Here is a 19,063-nt window from a genome sequence, read left to right as displayed (position 1 = left end):
ACATGGATTTCTTCTAATACAGCTGCTGCTAGCATTAAACTGCAGTGATTAACTGTTAACTGTTTCAAGGGGAAAGCAGCGCTTTGTTACCAAAACCTTTGTCCTGATGGCTTGTTTTGTTGGCCCATCTTGCAGTCATAGCAAAAAAAGCACTTTTGATACAGGGGTGGAAACTCTGGACAGGAGGTAGAAACATCAAGCTTCATTCTTTCCACCCACTGCTCCCCTCCCCATCTACTGATTATCAGAAAAACCTAATGAATCAAGATACTTGGATGGACAATGGGCTGTGTAGGCTGCAAATTAGTAAATGGGGAAGTAACTAAAAGCAAGGAGTTCTTGTGCAAGAGTGGCTTATTCTGGATTATGTGGGCCCCTTTAATGCACATAGCTCTGAACATAAACATCTACTATTTAAAATTTATGGTGACTTAATTGTGGAGGAAATGCCTTTCTAAATGCAACCTGTCTTGGGATGTTATGGCTCCAGTGCTGGAGGGAAGGAGGGAAAAGCATTAGGCAGGCATGGCAGCTCAGCCAGGTGCTGACTTTATTTTTCAAACACCAATGCTGAATCGTTTACTGCTCCACCCGTTGAATGGCTTCTGGAGGGTAGTGACTGTCACAATAATTGCTGCTTTCTTTGGCTTCTCTTGTGAGCTGGGGCAAATGTCTGTAGCACAGGGTCGTGAAACAGCTTGGGGAACAGTATCATCCTGGATGGGTTCCTCAATCTTCAGTGTGATTGCACTTACGCTTGCACTGGTGCAGGAGTGTGAGGGAGTGGGATGTGAAGGGCTGGAGGAAGAGAAAACAGTAACTAACAGACTGTTGGACTGTGATTTTTTCTTTTTTTTCAATGCACTGGAACAAGGCCTGACCTGGTAATCATCCTCTGGTTCAGCCAGTGACTACAGTGAAAGGGTGGACTGTCCTTCTCCACATTTCCAGATCACTTTTCAACAAAAGCTTCAGAGTAGCTGACCAACCTAGTCGCTGCTTTTGAATGGTAAGCTGAAGCAGACTAGTGTTGTAGTTTGTCAGGGCAAGTGGCTCTTCGGTCCTTTGTTGTTCCGTTTATTTTCCTGATGCTACTTGGACCATCCTTTGTTGATAATTTTGCAATTTAGGTTTTAAGGCATGGTTCAAAGGTAGACTTTCTAAATGCTTGTTCTTCTCAACTTTTTGTGAGGATGGATTAAGTAGAGCCCTGGAAAATCTTGGGACTTCTTCCGGAGTAGCCATCTAACCTATGAGTCCCGCAGGTGAGCTCATTTAAGAGACTTCTGTGCTGGCTGCATTGGCACTTGGCTGTCTTGGAGTTGCTAAGCTCCTTGCACAGATAAAATGACAGCCCCATTCTCTGAAAGAGTTTTTATCTAAGGCCAATACTATATGGTATCTGAACAGAAGCCTCAGTATAATCCTTGATTATAGAAGAATTTTTAAGAACTGCGCTGTTCTTTAAATTTTAAGAACACGTGGCAGTAGAAAGGCAGCATGGAGTTGGCTGCTAAAGGACGGGGAAGTTGTGAGACGGGTACTCTTAGACAGCGTACTTGGTAGTTCAGTCCTGTGAACTAGTCTTTCAAGTGCAGCTTGTTTATAAAACTGGGTGGTTTTGTGTTTGCAATGTGCCAAGCATAGAGTTCAACCTTACAGGGATGTGAGGCTTCCTCTGGAAGCAGTGCTTGTTTACATGCAAAGTATCAATAACATAAGGAAAAACCAATTGAAGGTGGTTGGACAGGTTCAAAGGTGTAAGAAAGGTGAACCTCTGGACAAGGTGAAAAAAGGCTTCATGTGACCTTTCTTCCTGCTACCTTTGTGACTTATTTCCCATAGTACTTAGTCCACAAGTAGATCATAGAGCCATCTCTTGAGCGCATGTAAAGAAATCAGAACTGTGAAAAGTCTGTGCCTTTTGCAGGTGACTTCTGCAGCTGGGGTATCTATGCTAGCCTACATTTTTTTTCTCATTGGAATAAGCTCTCCTGAGACACTACTGCCTTTTTCTTAGGGCAAAGACTGCACTGAAGCAACCTAGGAGCAGCCTTCCATAGTTGTATCAAACAGTATTAATTTCAGTACAAGCAAACCTCATCCCCAGAAAATGGATTCCTGACACAAGCAATGAGGAGAAGCATCACTTGTCTGATGGATCTAGCCTGGAAATGGTACCAGGAGCTAAAAAACTATGACTTTGCCAAATGTGACTGGCGAGATGAGAACCTTGTGTGTGGGGAGTATGTCTTGCTGGGTCTGGAAGACATCTGATCTGGTGCTGCTGTGTTCTCTGAATGGGTATCCACATGCTGAAGCACGCAGAGAACTTGCTGTGCTGGTGAAACATGTTGTAGCTGGAGTGCTGTAGCCTCCCATAAGGTGCTCAAACCAGTGCATCAGCTATAAACAGCTTACACCCCAGAATGGCTGTGCTGATGGCTGTGGGCAAAGCACTTTGAGTGGGAATAGGGCTGTACATAAGGGCATAGCAATTGCAGCAACTTACTAGTTTTCCTCCAGGCTCTCTACCTGCAGTGGCTGCATTGCTTTTGTGCTCCTGCTGTCACATCTCCCTATACTTTCTCACAGGAAGCAGGGAACTGTGCGGATCTTCCCACTCCTGTAACACCATGTACAGGTGCTGTCTCAGCTCAGACCAAACTGCCACACCACAGCTGTTCTGCTGTTTCCTCCAAAAGAATCTATCTGGAGTGCAGATCTATGGCTCAAAGCTGAATTTGACACATCTGATCTTCATCAGCAGTATGTCCCCACTATAGCCTGTCTGCAACTTCTGCATTAAAAATAAGTGATGTCTGCAATTAATTTGTATGTATTGCTAACTTGAGAGCCACAGGCAAATGGTTAGGCTGCTAGCTGAGCTGAACATCATCTGAGCATGTGACAATCTGTTTTGTGGCACCAAGCATGATTCAGATGCTGAATTCCACCTGGAACCCAAGTTCGTCAAGTCAGTCTTCGAGGTTTCTAACAGCTGCCTGTAAATACTTGCTAGAATACGGAGTTTAAAGTTGCTTCTGGAAAATAGCACTTCACCAGTTGGCTACAAACAAATATTCTAGACCAGCAGGAAGTTAGAGAGGAGCAAAGGGGAGAGGTATGAGGAAGGTCAGTGCTGCAGCTGCAGATGTGGGACATGAGAAGGGACTCTGGCTAAATTTCTCAGTGCTTAGCTAAGATGCAGAGCTGTCAGTTCAATGTGGGATGGTAAACTTGTGGCTCCATCCTGCCTTATGGGGGAAGAGCTTTAGTTGCTGGCTTTCTGACCTGTTCTGTCAGCTCCTATGCACTGTGCATACTTTGCCATGGCTTCTCTCAGGCCTCATGGTCAACTTAGCAACCCTTCTTATGCCATCTAATGCTCCTTGCTCTGCAGTTCGGGCACTTGTCTGCCTGTGCGGCAGTGTTCTGTAATGTTAGGGATATGTGTGCAGAGTAAATTTCTGTTTTACAACTAGCATGCTGGGAAACCAGAGCAAATTGCTTAACTGCTTTTAACATCTGTATGCTACACTACCAGTAAATGAACTGTTTCTATCCAGAGTCTCATTGTCCTGACTTGAACACAATTTTTGCTCTGTAAAGGCCACAGACCATGACTAAGAGTGGAAAGGAAATGGACAGATTAGACAAAGGGATAAGGAGAAACTGTGCTCTGTTGGTAATGCAGGGGTCTGAAGCCAGCAGTAGTCATTGTTTAACCTACATAAATTTCTAATGCTGCTGTCCGCAGAATACCGAGGACAAAGTGTCCTCAAGGTAGTTTTGGAAGAGGTACAAAAGTATTGCTTTAAAGCACTGATCTAACTAGACTGATCGTAGGAGGATGGACTAACAGTGCCTCATGCCAAGAACATAATGGCTTGCAGTGACTGTCTTCTAAAAAGCTGATCCCAGCTTCTTTATGGGTGCAGATTACTAGCACTCAGTCTGGCTTCCTCTGCTTCTCGAGGGAGGCAAGGAACAGAGGTCCCGATGAGTTACTTTACTACCCTTTGTCCTTTAAGGAAGGAAAGTCTCCAGCCCGTCATTTGTTATGAAACCATCTTTTCTGCAACGAACTACAAAGTGTGCTCAGGCATGTGAGACGGATGAGAGGTCATGGACTGTGCTGGTGGAGAGAGCCCTTATGTCGGTATGGCACGCTGATCTCAGTGCTGTGCCTGCGAGTACATGTTAGTCATAAGTGGGAGAGGCTGTGGAAGAACACATGTTCCACTCTGGTTCTGAAGGCTTATTAGGGAAGAGAGTCTGTCACTTCAAGTACAGGGTTTGAGTGAAAAGGAGAACTTAACTCCAAATATTTGACCATTTTAAGACTTAATACCCATTAAAGATAGCAATGCCAGAGAAGGTGAATGGCAGGAATTAGACTCTGAGAACCTATAATAAAGAGCCTTGAGGAAACATTGCGCCTGGTCTTTAACTTGCAGTTGGCCTTCCTAAGGTACCTGGGAGCTGCCTCACACAGAGTTGTAAAAAGTTTAATGACCCTTCTGAAACATCCACTGAACTTCCTCTGCGAGGAAAACCAGCCTGAGTTTACTTTTTTCATTTAAAGAAATATCTTTGTTTCTCTGCAAGCAAAATTGCCATTTGTAACTAGCCCTTAATAGGAGCTCTGGCAGGAGCTCGTGGAACTCCTTTTGTCCAAGTTTCTTCCATCATTACAAATACTTTGCAAAAAGTAACCTCTCTTCTGTTGCTTAGTAGTATCTTCTTCTAGATCGTGCAGCACTGCACTCAACAGGAACTGGTTGGGTAGGTGGACAGTGGAAACTTGCTTAAGTTGGTGTCTAGTAAGTGGGTTAGTTGAGGATGGGTGGTGGTGGTTGTTACTTCAGGCTTTAGTTTACTCAGATGTGCTGCTCTGAGTAACTTCAGTGCTTTGCTTTGGAGAACCAGAGGCTCCATACATGGTGTAAGAGGGCATGCTGCCTTCATCACGCTGCCTTTCAACATTGTAAAAATAGCTAGAAAACTTCTGCAGAAACTGTCTGAATCATCCCAAAGAGAGGAATGCTGGAGTGCTGTGTTCATACAGACAAGCTGATTCTTAGTGGTTACAAGTCCTAGCAGCATTGTACGATGGCATGCTCTTGGCTTCCTTGGACAGAAGCCTTTTCTGCTATGTCTCAGGGTGGGCATGCTTATGCTAGCTGCCTCACGTACAGAAGAGCAGAGCTTTTGGTGTCTGCTTAGTAGATGAATGAGGCTGTTTGCTTAGCAAGGTGGCTTGTTAACTTTGTAGTCTAGGTAAATCAAGAATTGCTAAATACTAAGTGTCTTGTTCTCCCCATCCCTGGCATATCTTGAGCACAGTTACTTGTCAGGGGCCTCTTACTCTGCTGGAGGATTTTCCTTTTTGCTGTTTGCTGGGACACGTGCCATCTTTCTTAATTCTTCCTTGCCGAACCTCTTGTGATCTCAGAGTGACTGCAGTTTCACTTTCTGTGCAGGCCACACAGCCCTGCCAAGAGCTAAACCTGCTGAGCCAAACTGCTTCTGCTCTTCAGTAGGTGGGGCTGAGGAAGTTGCCCCTGTGGCAACCTTCTCTGTGTAGATCAAGGTAGCAGAGAGGCTGACAGTGCTGCCAAAACCAATGCTATGCAATGAGGGTTGCCTGCCCAGCCCTGATCTAAGCAAAATTGCAACACTCCGAAACTAGCTCTAACCATGTTGCTAGTGCAGTTGTTCCTGTCATCTCTTCTGTAGCTGCTTGCTCTCTCCTAAAGACAGCACTGGAAAACTTTTCAACAGCATAGGTGAGCTTACTTTTTTTTCCCCAAGGTTTGATTACTATTTAGTGGGTGGGAAGGGTGCTAAAGCCAGAATGCTGGTGGAGTGTCGCAGCCTTTCTATACCAGTTTCTGCAGTAGGCAGAAATACACAGTGCGGGTAAGGTGGTATATTTTTGATGCAAAGAAATAACAGCAGGGAAAATTGAGTGTCCTAGTTCTTTGGGGATAAAGTTTGAATGCTATTTGGGGCATGCATGTTCTTCTCTCTCCACCCCAGTTAGGATGTTTCATAGCATTGCTGATCCATCTTGGATTTTAGCTTGCTTGTACACAAGGTCTATGTGATCAAGAGTTGTGATCTTCTCAGCACCACCAAGGGAGGAAGGGGAAAACCTCTGGTGTTGAAGCAGCTTCTAGAGATCACGTTAAAGAGTGGTTAGCACTGTGAAGGCTTTTTGTGGGGAGCTTATGATATACTAGTTGTGCACGTGTCTGAAGGATGTGAAAGGTGACCCCAGGTAAGCCATTGCCAGCAGGTTAGTCAGCAGACTGCCAGTAGCGTAGCTTCTTTGTCTGTTGGCTTGTGGGATGAACATTCAGCCCACGAAAATGGACCGAGTTTACTTAATGTTTTTCTAGTAAAATCATGGAAACCTTAACAAAACTGCAGTGGCTTTCTTAGTCTCACTTATTATTACTGTCTGGGATCCTTTAGTTCAGCTTTCCAAAGCTGTAAGCAAGTAAATCACCATGTGCAGAATATGTATTTTTCTTTCCTTCTCCTGACCTGTTTTTCAGGCTGAAAATGTTCAAGGTAGGGGTCTGATTCATTAAATGTAGAGCACCCAGAGTATGCTAGGTATTTATAAAGGTCTGTCCCCTTATCTGTAGAAGTACACCCAATAAATATTATGAGGGGGAAAATAGAGCCACAGTAAACTGACTTGGAATAGATTTTAAGTAAAACTGGATCAGGAATCGAGGAATTGCAGAGCCTTCATGTAATCTTGTAATTGATGTTCCAGACAGGTGTCCTATATAGGTGTTGAGCTGCAGAGCAAGGGAGGACCTGTGAGGAGCCATGGATTTTCTGAACCGAAGTTACCAAACTTTTTGTAACTGTCTGAAGTGTTTCTGTTGAAGTGTGTAACTGAAGGAGAATGGTTTGCCAGTATTCAGCCTCAAGAAAACAGATGTCTTCAGTGGCTGAGTGAGTGCCTCACAGGTGCTTAAACAAGTGCAGGCATCTTCCAGTAAGGTGGCTTTTTTTTTTTTGCTTCCCATTGTTTTGGAGTGGATGCTTCTAGAACTCTTTTTGCCCTGGATTTTTCAGTTGTGAACCGTTGATGCTACACTGAGCCTCTGGCAGCACTCTGGCAGCTCAGGAGTTGGGCTGGTAAATGGAACCAGCAGTGACAGCAACTCCTGAATGGCTAGTACTGACACTTTGCCTTGTGTGCAGATGGTGGACTGAGACTTCAGATGCTTCCATTGAAATGTCTTTGTCTCCTGCCCTGATCTATTTGCAGCAAGCAGTTGTTTTGAAATGCGGCATATCTTTCTAGTATGGCAAATTGCCTCCTTGCTCTGAAGAGCTAAACTGAGGGGAGATCTAATTCTCACTGAAAATAGCAGTGAACGCTTTTCTCTGAGACGCTCTCATAATTTCATTCCAAAGCTTTTAAGCCTAGAAGGTTAACAATGAAACTGAAAATAGCATGGGAGCAGAAGAGAGCATCATGGGGTTGAGCTTATGTTTATAAAGCAGAGCAGAATTGCAGCAAGCCTGAGCTGTTGATATGATAAGATAAAAGCACTTTCAGTGCTTACACTTGTACTTAAACCTGTAACAGTTCAAAGGTTTGGAAGTAGCTAATTCCCTAGCATATCTTTTAATTCATAGCTGGCTGTGTCTCATATCAAGCTGCCCTGGGCATTAATCCATTAATTTAAGAGGGTAAGCTTTTCTGTATCTGTCCTGCTGAGGGAAAGTGCCTGTATTGTCTTGTGCATGAAGAGACTTTTCCTTTTAAAAGATGAGGGTGTAATTGTGCTTCATGACTGGAGGGCAAGGTGCCACTCTGCAGTTCTAGACCAGGCTAGTGCCAGGAACCGTGGAGCCAGCTCGGAGCAGGAATTGTTGCCTTGCCCTAATAAGGAGCCATGTTGCACTTAAATCTTGGCGTATGATGCTCAGTATCTGACCTGCTTTCAGTCTAATCGACCCCTCTGTTCCAATCATTTTTCTCTCTTTCCCCCTTTCCCTTCTTTATTCTGGCCATTGTCCTTCATCTACTGTTAATAGTCTGCCTGGGAAAAAGTCATAACTAATGCAAGTGATGAGTGGTGCTTGTGTTCAGGAAAGACTGCTTTCTCTTTGGAGTGGGCGGTGGGATGGTATCCTGTCCCATGGGCTTCACAAGTCCCTGTTGGTTTTCACTGTGGTGATTCCCTTTCTGGTGCAGCTGCCTTGAGAGAAATATGATGAAGCTTATGTTGGCAAAAGGCAAAAAGTCATCATGAACGAGGCATTGTTTTGTTAATGAACAGAATTGTATTCTATTCTCTCTCCTTGAGCATTTTGTGCTTCAGTCTGCACCAGTACTCCTGTAGGCTGCTTTGGTTTGGTTCTTGCTTCCTATACCGCGTTCTCACATGTATGGTACAGCGCTTGGGAAATCTCTGCCTCTTCTTCTGACAATGTTTTGTTCCTTTACCCTAATCGAAGTTCCAACAGCTGAATTTACCTGTAGGCTTCCAAGTGTGCTTTAGCCAAGGCACTTCCAAGTGCCTTGTTGACGGCCTTTGTCCATGGGCCTTGGGAATGCCAGGTAGTTCATCTGGTACTTTCTGTAGAACATGACACGATTCAGTTCTGTCTCAGCAGCCTGATGGTCTTTATCCCAGCTTGAGCAAATGACTTACACTGAAACTTTTTAAAAATTATTGCATCTGGTCAGTATTAATATGCCTTTCCCAGGGAAGACACCTATTAGACTTCACAAATATCTTCATAACAGAGCTGGTGTCAACTTTGAGATATAAAACTGAGAACTTGAGTACAGACAGGCATGAGGGCTTCAAGGTAGGACAGTGGGATGGTTGGGAGGAACTGCTCTTAAACAGTTGAATAACTGTATGCCATACATGTGCTGAGTTGAAAAAGCAGATCAGACAACTTACTAGGTGGGTTTGTGGGATTCATTGCAATGTTGTGACACAGTCTCTGCAAGACAGAACAGTGAACTTGAACTCGTACACCAGCAGCTCAGCTCGTGTCTGTATCAGCTCGTTCTTGGGATCCCTTGGTTTTAGATATTGCTGTTCCGTAGGCTTGCAGAGCCCTTAGAGGCTGGGAATGCCTTATGTCATGGAAACACTTGGGCGCAAGCACCTGAGCTGTGGGGCAGAGCAGCTAAATAATGTGTTGGGGGAGGGTGATGTGCTGGCACCCAGTGACTGTGCCATCCCTCAACTGGTTTTGCTGTTACTTATTTTCAGCAGTTGACCAGCTGGCTGATATAATTCAGGATTTGTTTTGATGTTGAGGATGGTATTTATTTAACTTGCAGGATGTCTCAGTGACCTTACCAGCTAATAATGTGATTGGACCTTATTTAAATGCAGTTGTTTAATGAACCATCTTCTGTCTGTCAGTGCCATACATCTGAGGTTCCTGAATAGTTTGAAATAGCTATACTGCTACCTAGTAACATGCATTGGGATGTGTCTTTTAAAGAACCTTGGGCGTTTTCTTCTCCATACTTGAAAAAAAGGACGGAAGGAAAGGAAAAGTAGTCTTGTCTCTAAGAACTACAAGATTTGAGCTCACTGTTCCAATAGCATACCCTGGACTAGTAGTAAAAACCTGTAGGGAAGCTGGTGAATTGTTCCCTAACCCAGACCATACATGAGCCTTCCCTGTCACCTTCTAGCTGAAGCCTTGCTGCTTAGGTCCAGTAACCTTTATTTTTAAACCAGATCTGATTCATGCTCTATTTTTCTATGCCAGATGAGGTCCTTGGTTGTGAGTAAGTGTTGTGACTGTAGCTGGCAGGAGCCCTGTGTGATTGCCTCACTTCAGGAAATGTTAAAATAACACTTTTTTTTCTTAGAAAGCTAGTTTGCTCCCCTCCCACTTCTGATTCTCCTAATAGCTGCCCCCAGTTTGGCAGCTGTCTTACAGAGGGTTGTTTGTGTTGCTGAGTGAGAGCAGAGACACTTTGGTGGATGCAGTGCTGGAGGAGAGGTACACGAAGTGAGCTAGTATCTCTAGCCAAGCTGGCTTAAACTTGTTAGAGGTTTCTCTGAAATTTGGAAGGAAAACTGCTAAACTGTGAGAAGAATCTTGCTCCTCCCTCTGGACTTGGCATTTGAAGCTGGGGATTTTTTCCTCATGGAGAAGAGAAGCTGCCCCAACTGAAGCTGCTCATTTGAGACAAACCATACAGCAGGCTTATCTGCTCTCTTGACTCCAGTAATTCACCGGGGCCGGTAGTACCAATAGCTGCTGGAATGGGTGTCACCAGCGGCTGGACCCAGCAGGTTTTGTCTGCTGTTTTGGACTTTCAGTCAGACGTCCGAGGTACTTAGCAAAGCTTTAGTGAGGTTGCAGAGAATTATGTCCTCAAACCTGTATCAGTGGCTGCTAGCTGCTTTGCCAGATGATCTGTGGAAGGTTTGTAACTCTCCAGATGGAGAAGTTTTTATTTTTATTGCTTAGTTCCTGCCTTGTTTGATCACTGCTATGGGGAGATGGTTTGTGTTCAATGCTTTATTTCTCTTCTGGAATTGTTTATGCTGAGGGAAGAATATTATTTATGTCTGGATAACAAGAGAATACTTCTGTGTGTGTCTTTGCAGTATGTAGCCTTTACTCTAGGGGATGCTCACATCCTAGAGGTTCCCCAAGAACGTTTGTTTACAACTGTCAGACAAAAAAAATGAAGGCTAGAACTCAGTTGTCTTCATCTAATGTCTGTCAGATCTGGGAGCACTGCAAAGGAAGCACTGCAGTACCAGCTAGGAGAACACAAAGTGCTAATGTAGTGTTATATGAATAAGCTGATTTGGACCCTGGAAAAACAGTGCAGGTGCTAGGCCTGTTTGTAGTGCCTGTTCTACCTGCCAGTCTTTGTGGTCCTCTTCTTGAGCTAGAACATAAATATATCCCTCCTGAAAGGCAGCCTGCTTTCCTTTCCCTATAGTGGAAGTTATCCTTCTGAATGTTTTGCCTTCTGAAGGCTAGTTCCAGCCTCTCTAGAGCAGCAGAGGGAGAAGTTTATTCACTCTTTTATGCCAGGGACATTCACTCGTTCTCGCTAGGGACAGCTCAGACTAAAGCTTTGCAGAGTAGTTACCCATATAAACCAGTCCCTCTCTACTAGTCAGCTGTAGCACCTTACTACAGGGTCCAGAGACAATGCAATTGACTGTAGACATAGGTCTGTCTGTAAGAAATTGACTGGAGCTGTTTAGGCTCTTTTTCTGAGTATTAAATGCGTTCTGTGTTTTGGCTCCATTGTAGACAGCTATAGAGGTGACTTTGGCAGGAGAAGTTGTTCTCCATGGTGGTTGGAAGGAGCTGGAACAGTGAACACCAGTGGGGCAGCCTGGGCCTTCACTGGGATGTCTTGCTCAGCCTGGCCTTGGGGTATGAACTAGGGCTGGGAGACCAGGTAAAACTACGCTTATACAAAACACTGTTTTCAGTCCTCCTGTCAACTGAAGACAATCAGGAAAAATTTAACTCTTAAGCATTACTATGCAGTGGGTTCTGAGTCTTCTGCATTGAATAAATGCTTTCTCTGAATTTTCCAGCCAGGACAACATATAGGTGATCATGATGTAAAAGCAAGGTTTGCTGGAGACAGCCTAAATACAGATGTGCTCTCGTAGAGTTCAGTGATGCAGTAATAAGGTGCAGGTCATTCACTGTAAAGATGAGCTCTGGTGGCTGAATCTATACCTTCCTTAGACAAAGAAGGAGAAATTAGAGTGCCTTTCTGAAGGGGGCATTGGAAACTTAATACCTATCTATTTGATCTATACGTTCTCTCTGCTATGCAGGGTCTCCTGCATAAGTAGCATGCATTACCCTTCCTTGCTGGTGGGAAGGAAGGACAAGATGTCAGAATAAGCAGATTAAACTGCTCTGTAAATGTTGCATACAAGGTTGTGTGTGCTAATGTTTAACTCGTCTCTTGTTTTTCTTTCCATCCATTAGGCAATACTGACTGGTGCACATCTTGACAAGGTCTCCTAGCAACTTTCTCTGGAGGGCTGAATGACAGCAAGAGTGGCCGGGTAAATCGATGAGCTTGCCTTGGGAGCCTATAAATAGGCAAAATCAGAATACACCATGGGTCAGAAGGTCACAGGTGGGATAAAGACTGTGGATATGAGGGACCCTGTATACAGGCCACTGAAACAGGAACTCCAAGGACTCGACTACAGCAAACCCACGCGTCTAGACTTGCTACTGGACATGCCTCCGGTATCATATGAAGTCCAGTTATTGCATTCATGGAACAATGATGATCGCTCACTGAATGTATTTGTGAAAGAGGATGACAAACTCATATTTCACCGGCATCCGGTGGCTCAGAGTACAGATGCCATCAGAGGCAAAGTGGGATACACGCGAGGACTTCATGTGTGGCAGATCACATGGGCGATGAGGCAGCGAGGGACGCATGCTGTGGTTGGGGTGGCAACAGCAGATGCCCCTTTGCATTCAGTAGGGTACACAACGCTTGTAGGAAATAACCATGAATCCTGGGGGTGGGACCTTGGGCGCAACAGACTGTACCACGATGGCAAGAACCAGCCAAGTAAAACCTATCCTGCCTTCTTAGAACCAGATGAAACTTTCATTGTGCCAGACTCCTTCCTGGTGGTTCTGGACATGGATGATGGGACACTGAGCTTCATTGTAGATGGGCAATACATGGGTGTTGCATTTCGGGGACTCAAAGGGAAAAAGCTATATCCAGTGGTAAGCGCAGTGTGGGGACACTGTGAAATACGGATGCGCTACTTGAATGGACTTGACCGTGAGTATAACTCCCTGTATTTGTTCTAGTAGCATAGATCTGTGCGCTATTTAAGTGCAGGTGTACTAGACCATCCTGGGGAGGGTTTTCATTTTTCTGGAGAGCTGAGGATATCATGTCAGCAGCAGTAGGACTGCTGGATACAGCTCTGAATCCTTAATGGCTAAATCAAAAATTTTGTCTGGCGGTATACTTGTACTGTTACCAAGGTGCTGCAGGGAGCAAGCAGGGTTTGGGGAGTTAGTATGGTGGGAGAAAGTGATGCCAGGTGATGTCTAGAGATAGAAAACCTTTCTACTCTGCTTCCAAAGTATCAGCAGGAATGTCCTTCTGATAGTTGCATTATTGGCAACATAGTCTTGGTGTCCCTTTACAGGAAACAGTCTCTGAGGGACAATCACCTTACTTAAATAGCTAGTGGAGGGACTTTTAAAATCCCTTGGAGGCATGAGCGGGAAGATCTGTCCCTATCTAAGGAAATGGGAATGTCTCATGTCTCAAACAAGTAGCTCACTTCCCTGTGTTTTTCAGGGCTGGGTGTGCTCATTTTTAATGTGGGGCTGGATATTGTAGCCAGCCCAGCTTGCATGCCAGGCCTTTTACTAATAGGAACATCAATCTCTAGCTAAGCTTAGTAATAAATTTGGCTGTTCAAATGTGCTAAAGTCTGTTATCTCTCATAGTCAGAAGTTCCCATTGGGCCAGACTGTGACTCAGTCCTCTGGGTAGGGTGGAGGAGAGAGGTGAAGGAAGTGGATTAAAATCTGGATTTATGTTGTTAGTGAAATAAATTTGGCAGTATTGATATGAAAAGAGTAGTGTTTCCCCTGCATTCCAGAACAGTGTCTGTGCAAAGGCTGTAGCATACTGAGCTCTTTTAGTTGTGCTTAGAACACGTTCTAACGTTTGGCCAGCAATGGCAAACCCCTGGCAATGGTGACATGAGGTACAACAAAACTGACACTGGGCACGAGAAAAACTGGGCTGTCAGGATAACCAGGAAAAACTTGCAAACTTGAAAAGGGATAGGAGCAAAATCCACAAGTGCTTTGAGAAATATGCTTCAACTCAGCAAGACCAAATAGATACCTCTTGTCAGAGCACTTTCTCACCAAAAGAAAGAAATCTAGCTCATTCTGCCACAACAGCTTACAGAATGGCAGCAGCTCCAGTAACCAGGTTTTTCTGAAGTGTGAAAGCCAAAATCTGCAGCTCCTCTCAAAGCCAGCAAGTCTGTGGAGTTGTTGGCACAGAACTGCGCTTAGCAAGGAAACGGCCACCTCCAGCATTGGATTTGGTTGTAATGTGCTCTCAGCATAGGAGTGAATTGTGGGCATAAGGCCAGGAATGACGGGACGCTATTTTGGCACAGATAGAAAGAAGGTGTCTGGCTCTAACCACTTCTGAGCATTCAATAGCAACACTGTCCAGTGATTGTAGTGCTTGTGAATGGAAGGAGGTCAGATATGTGTGTGCTTTCTCTTTTGGTCTCCTGTCATGGGGTTATCAGTGCAAACTAGATGAGGACAAAGTTCTTGTTCTTAATCTCTGTGGGAAGAAGATCCTCTCCTTTTAAGGCCATTAAACTGGAATGTATTTGTTATGTTAATGTCTATAGGCATTGAAGGTCAGGGCCCCTTGTCCTCTGGGATGCTGGCTAGACAATGCCTCTGTCCCAGCTCTATCACCATATGGAGCAGGAGGAATTGGGACAGACTTTGAATACTGCATATTTGTACCGCAGTGGTTTAGGAATAAGCTACACTGGGAAGTGTCAAAGGAGTGTTGCCAGTAATAGGCCTCTCTGGCAGTATCAGAGCCAGAGCTGAGACGTGCAGGCCAGCTTTAGAGACCTGTCCCTGCAGAAGAGGCACTGTGGATCCTGGAGTAGGTCATGAGCAGGCAAGACCAGCAGTACCTTGCGCTGGGTGTAACCATGTTTTCACTTACGGCACAGAACATCTATGACAAATGGTGGGGCTTGGGAAGCAACAGCACTGCCCTGGCAGATCTGTGTGCTCTCCACCCAGCTATCAGTGTGAGCAAGGTGTACGTATAGAGGTGTGATTCCTCAGGAATAATCAATGCTTGAAGCACTGGCAAAACTTTTGGAGAACTGCTAGAAAAGCATTCCACTGCAGCTTCCCCTGGAGCTATGGATCCCCTTGTGATCCATAGCAGGGAAGGAGGAGGGGGAAATGGCATTAGTTCAACTCTGGCTGCTGACTTGAGGAGGAGACAGACCAGTTCAAGTGTATATTTCTTGACTTTATTAGCAAGCCTCTCCTCAGCTAACTCTCCTTCTCACAGACTCTTTGCCAAAAATTAGATAAAAATTAGCTTTCTCCGCCCTTCACTGGAAGTGTTTTCTACATGGAGCAGTATGACCATTTACTCTTTCCAAAGTGGAATCAGGAGTAGCCTGATGAGAGGCTACTGACAACACTCTTCTCTCTCTTAAAGCTTTTCAATTTTGGCTATTATCTTTGAACCTGGAAGGAAGGGACTTATATTCACCTTATTGGTGAAACGAATTCTGTTTTGTTTTTTTTTTTAAAAAAAAAGTAACATGCCCATGTTCAGAAAAACTAAGCTTTTCCTGTCTTTCAGCTATTTAAAACAGCTGTATGAACAGTCAGATTAATTTGGCTTGTAGTAGTGGAAGCTAGAGCTGTTGGCATCTGTCAAGGTTCCTGAAAACTGCAGCTTCTCAGCCAAACTTTTCCATTCCTGTGGATGTTTTTAGGTGTCTGTGTTCAGCCCAAGATAGCTGTAAAGGAAGCTTTCTAATGGTGCCTGCTGAACCCTCAGGCTATTAGAAGGATGTCCAGTTATCGGCTTAATTTAGGATGTCTTTGTGTTAGTCCTCTCTTGAGGGAGGAGAAACCCCTTAGGCTTGAGCAGCATGCTGTGTAAAGGTGAGCATTGACAGACTTAGCAACAGAAGGTGTGAGAAACTAATCTGTATCTTCCTTTTGTGCAGCTGTGATACGTTAACTCTGGCTTTGACCTTAGTCCCCTGTATGTTCTGAATAACTCTTCAGCATCAAAGGGCCTCATATGCCATTCCTGAAAAACTAGTATTATCTTGTTTAGTGTTTGTAAGTACAGGATGTGAAAAAGATAGCTAAAGGCTTGTATATTTACCAGGCTTATGACACAGGAGGGAATCCTCTAATGGAAAATGTCACAGTATGAGTAGTGACATGAAGCTTGGACGGATGGCTTTGTTTTTCATGGGAAGTATGTAGCACAAATGAAGAGGTTGACAGCTGTCATCCTACTATATAAGAGACAAATTGTGGTACTTTCTGGGTGCCCCTACCACATGATGCTATCAAACTGTTTGCTGCAGTCATTTGCTTCAGTGAATTTCTTACAAAGGTTTTCAGATACTGCAATAAGGCACAGGCTAGAGGATGTGTTCTGACTTGAATGAATGGTATCGTGTGGGGGGGGAACTTCCGTTAGGGGCTTCTAGTATTTTTTTTTTCATTCACACACATGTATTGCTTAAATAACCTCTACAGAAACATCATGCCCTGCCTGTGTATTTGATGAGCTGAAGTTGTTGATGTGAGTGCTGAATGGCTTGGGTCCCGCAAACATGCCAGGCATTCACTTTTCTTGTTCAACCTTTTTCTGGGGGCGTTTTTAGAACTAGCAAAATGAATGTGTAACTTGTGGGTTGGGATGTTAATGTCTTGCATCTCTCTTCCCAGCTGAACCACTGCCTTTGATGGACTTGTGTCGGCGAGCTGTGAGGCTTGCTCTGGGCAAGGAAAGACTGAATGAGATCCCTACACTGCCACTGCCAGCTTCCCTCAAGAGTTACCTGCTCTACCAATGACCTTCGTGTTCAAGGACAGAGAGTTGGAACCAAGGCAAAATATTGGAGCTGACCCACTGAGCAATGGGTTCTCTGCTCTTTGTGTCATTGCTACTGTTAGAACTCCTTGGCCAAAGTATTCCTGCCACTGCTTAAGTCTCCATGTGCCCTTATTGGCAACCTCTCAAATAATCCTTGTTTCACAACTGAGCGTTTTGTTCTTTGGAAGTCACTTCCCAGCACACTTACAAAAGGAACATTTCCCTGCTTTTCCTGAGAAAAGGCTGTACTGCATCCTTTGGGTTGTTGAGCCTAGGAGTTAATGATTTCTCTGTACCAGCTAAAGGGAAGAACATAATTTGGGGGAAGGGAAGGTATTAGGAGTGGAAATATTAAGACCGGGTCCTAAGAACGGAAAGGCATGGGGTGGCCAGCAGAGTTGGGAAGAGTCTGGAATACCAAGAATTAATTGCTGAGTTTTTAAAAACCAAAAAAAATAATAAAATACAACCCCAACCCCTGAAACACCAAAACCAAGAACCCTTCCACCAGGACACTTTTTAATTTGGAGAAGGTGGTTGTGTCACTGATGTCTGTATCTCTGCCAGGACTTCTCACCATGTTCTAATGTTATTTCATAGATGGTGAATCCTGTTTTCTTGTTTATCACCATTGCTTTCTCAGTTCTCCTGCTCCATTTTCTGTTCTGCCCCTTCTTAGTGGATTTGACTCAGTTGACTGAGCAGTCAGACTGTGTCTTCACCTGCCCTCTTCTTCCTGTCTTTAAACTGCAGGTTTTAGTCTGGGATCAGGTGTTCCTTGCTGATGTGGGGACAGGGAAGGGACAAACTTCTGCAATAGGCTGAGGCAGACTATATGAGCTGAGATTTGTTACACAGCTATAGATCCTTGCCATCTTAGGTCTGCTTTTTGTATAGCCTGTTCTATGTTAAGGCTTTAGGGAAACATACTAATGTGTCTCTCTAATGGCTCTGCCAGGAATGTCTCTTCTTAGATAAGCTGCTTAAAGTCATCCAAACCAGGCTTTGTTCTGTCATAGACCATCGGCATATCTCCACTGAACTATGCAGCAGAAATAGTTCTCTGTTTCTTGATTGGGGGCGGGAAGATGTCCCAGAGAAGGTGGTAGCAGCGTGGCTGCAGAAGTACCATCAGCAGATGAGATATCCAGAAGGTGATTGCTGCAGAATGTAATTTGTGAAACTTTAACAGAGGCCAGCGAGGTTGTCTTTAGGCCCAGCAAGAAGAAGCTGAACCTCTCCAGAGCTGGGGCTGGGGGACAGGAGAGAACTGCAATAAACAGGACAAGCAATTCAGGCAAAATCAGCACATCCCAAATAGATTCTCACCTCAGTAGCCAAGTAAAGAGGATGACACTCCTTTACTAGCAGGAGCTGCTCTCTTGACCTCTCTACAGGTTACTATGCTGCCTTTCTGGGGTTATTTTGCACATTTCTTTGTCTTGAAAAATGTTTGTGTGGTTGGTTTTTTTTGCTCTTGAGTTATCCCTTCAGTTCTGTGTAGGTACAAATGAGTTTAGTTGTTGAAAATGTTAATATATATATTTGTGGTGTATGTATAAGAACATGTTTTAAACAGCTGCTGTAGGGTACCTTTTTTTAAAATAAACTACTTGCATAGTATATTTTTTAAAGCACAGAATTGGTGCCAAGACTGGGTGGGGTGTGATGTGCCCCTTTTTTAATCTAATATTATATGATTTCTTTTTTAAAGTAGGGGTTTGTACTAGTTTCTGTTACAGGGTGGGACACAAGAAAATCCAGTGTGTATGGAGCCCTACTTGGTTGCCTTCGACTTGAACCAGTGTCTTCCAGAACTCCAGGGAAGCAGCTGTGTTCTCCCTACTTCTAATGCTCTTTGTGCTCCCTTGTTTCCATCTCTTCTCACTTCACCAGTACGTTGCTTTGTACAGTTTTAGGTTCTGACTTCCTATTTTATGACTGTAGATAATACTCATAACCTAATAAACTTTATTAAATATTACTTGTTGCTGGTTTTTATTTGTATGTAATGATGAGTCCTTTCTGTCTAGTTTCTACATGAATGGTGAGCTCATTCCCCAGAAGCCAGCTCAGACAGGTGAAGCAAGGGCTGTTGTGGTCTTGTCTCTGCTTGGAAGAATAACAATTTAAAGCTGGCATCTAAAAGGTGTGTACAGGTGGAGGACAAACTGCAGCTATTGGTACAGGGTGGTAGGGTGTGATAACCTGAGATTCGGTTCAGCTGCCACTAGTGCCTAAAAATGTCTACTCCAGATGGAGTTGAATAAAATCTGTGATGAGAGCGCAGCCTTGGTTTCCTAATTTAACTTGGTTTACAACTGACTTACTATACCATAGTCCTTTTTCTTCAAATAGATTCAAGGAGGT

General features: G+C 44.2%; 1 protein-coding gene across 2 annotated transcripts in view; it reads left to right on the top strand.

Annotated features, from left to right (window-relative positions):
* The window catches only part of SPSB1 (splA/ryanodine receptor domain and SOCS box containing 1), a 37,572-nt gene extending 18,895 nt beyond the window's left edge, over positions 1-18,677 (top strand). The window contains exons 1-3 of one of the 2 annotated variants that reach the window (XM_054222247.1): positions 9,960-10,446; positions 11,995-12,823; positions 16,546-18,677. In XM_054222247.1, the coding sequence (XP_054078222.1) occupies positions 12,130-12,823; positions 16,546-16,673 (822 nt within the window). In that variant the 5' untranslated portion in view covers positions 9,960-10,446; positions 11,995-12,129 and the 3' untranslated portion in view covers positions 16,674-18,677. Of the gene's footprint in view, positions 1-9,959; positions 10,447-11,994; positions 12,824-16,545 lie in introns of those variants that run through there. The other variant, XM_054222246.1, reaches the window with a different exon arrangement.
* Positions 18,678-19,063: the final 386 nt, after the last annotated feature.

The sequence above is a fragment of the Rissa tridactyla genome, chromosome 16, assembly GCF_028500815.1.
Source record: "Rissa tridactyla isolate bRisTri1 chromosome 16, bRisTri1.patW.cur.20221130, whole genome shotgun sequence".
NCBI lineage: Eukaryota > Metazoa > Chordata > Aves > Charadriiformes > Laridae > Rissa > Rissa tridactyla.
The sequence above is the reverse complement of the archived record's forward strand: the minus strand, read 5'-3'. Positions and strand labels throughout refer to the sequence as shown.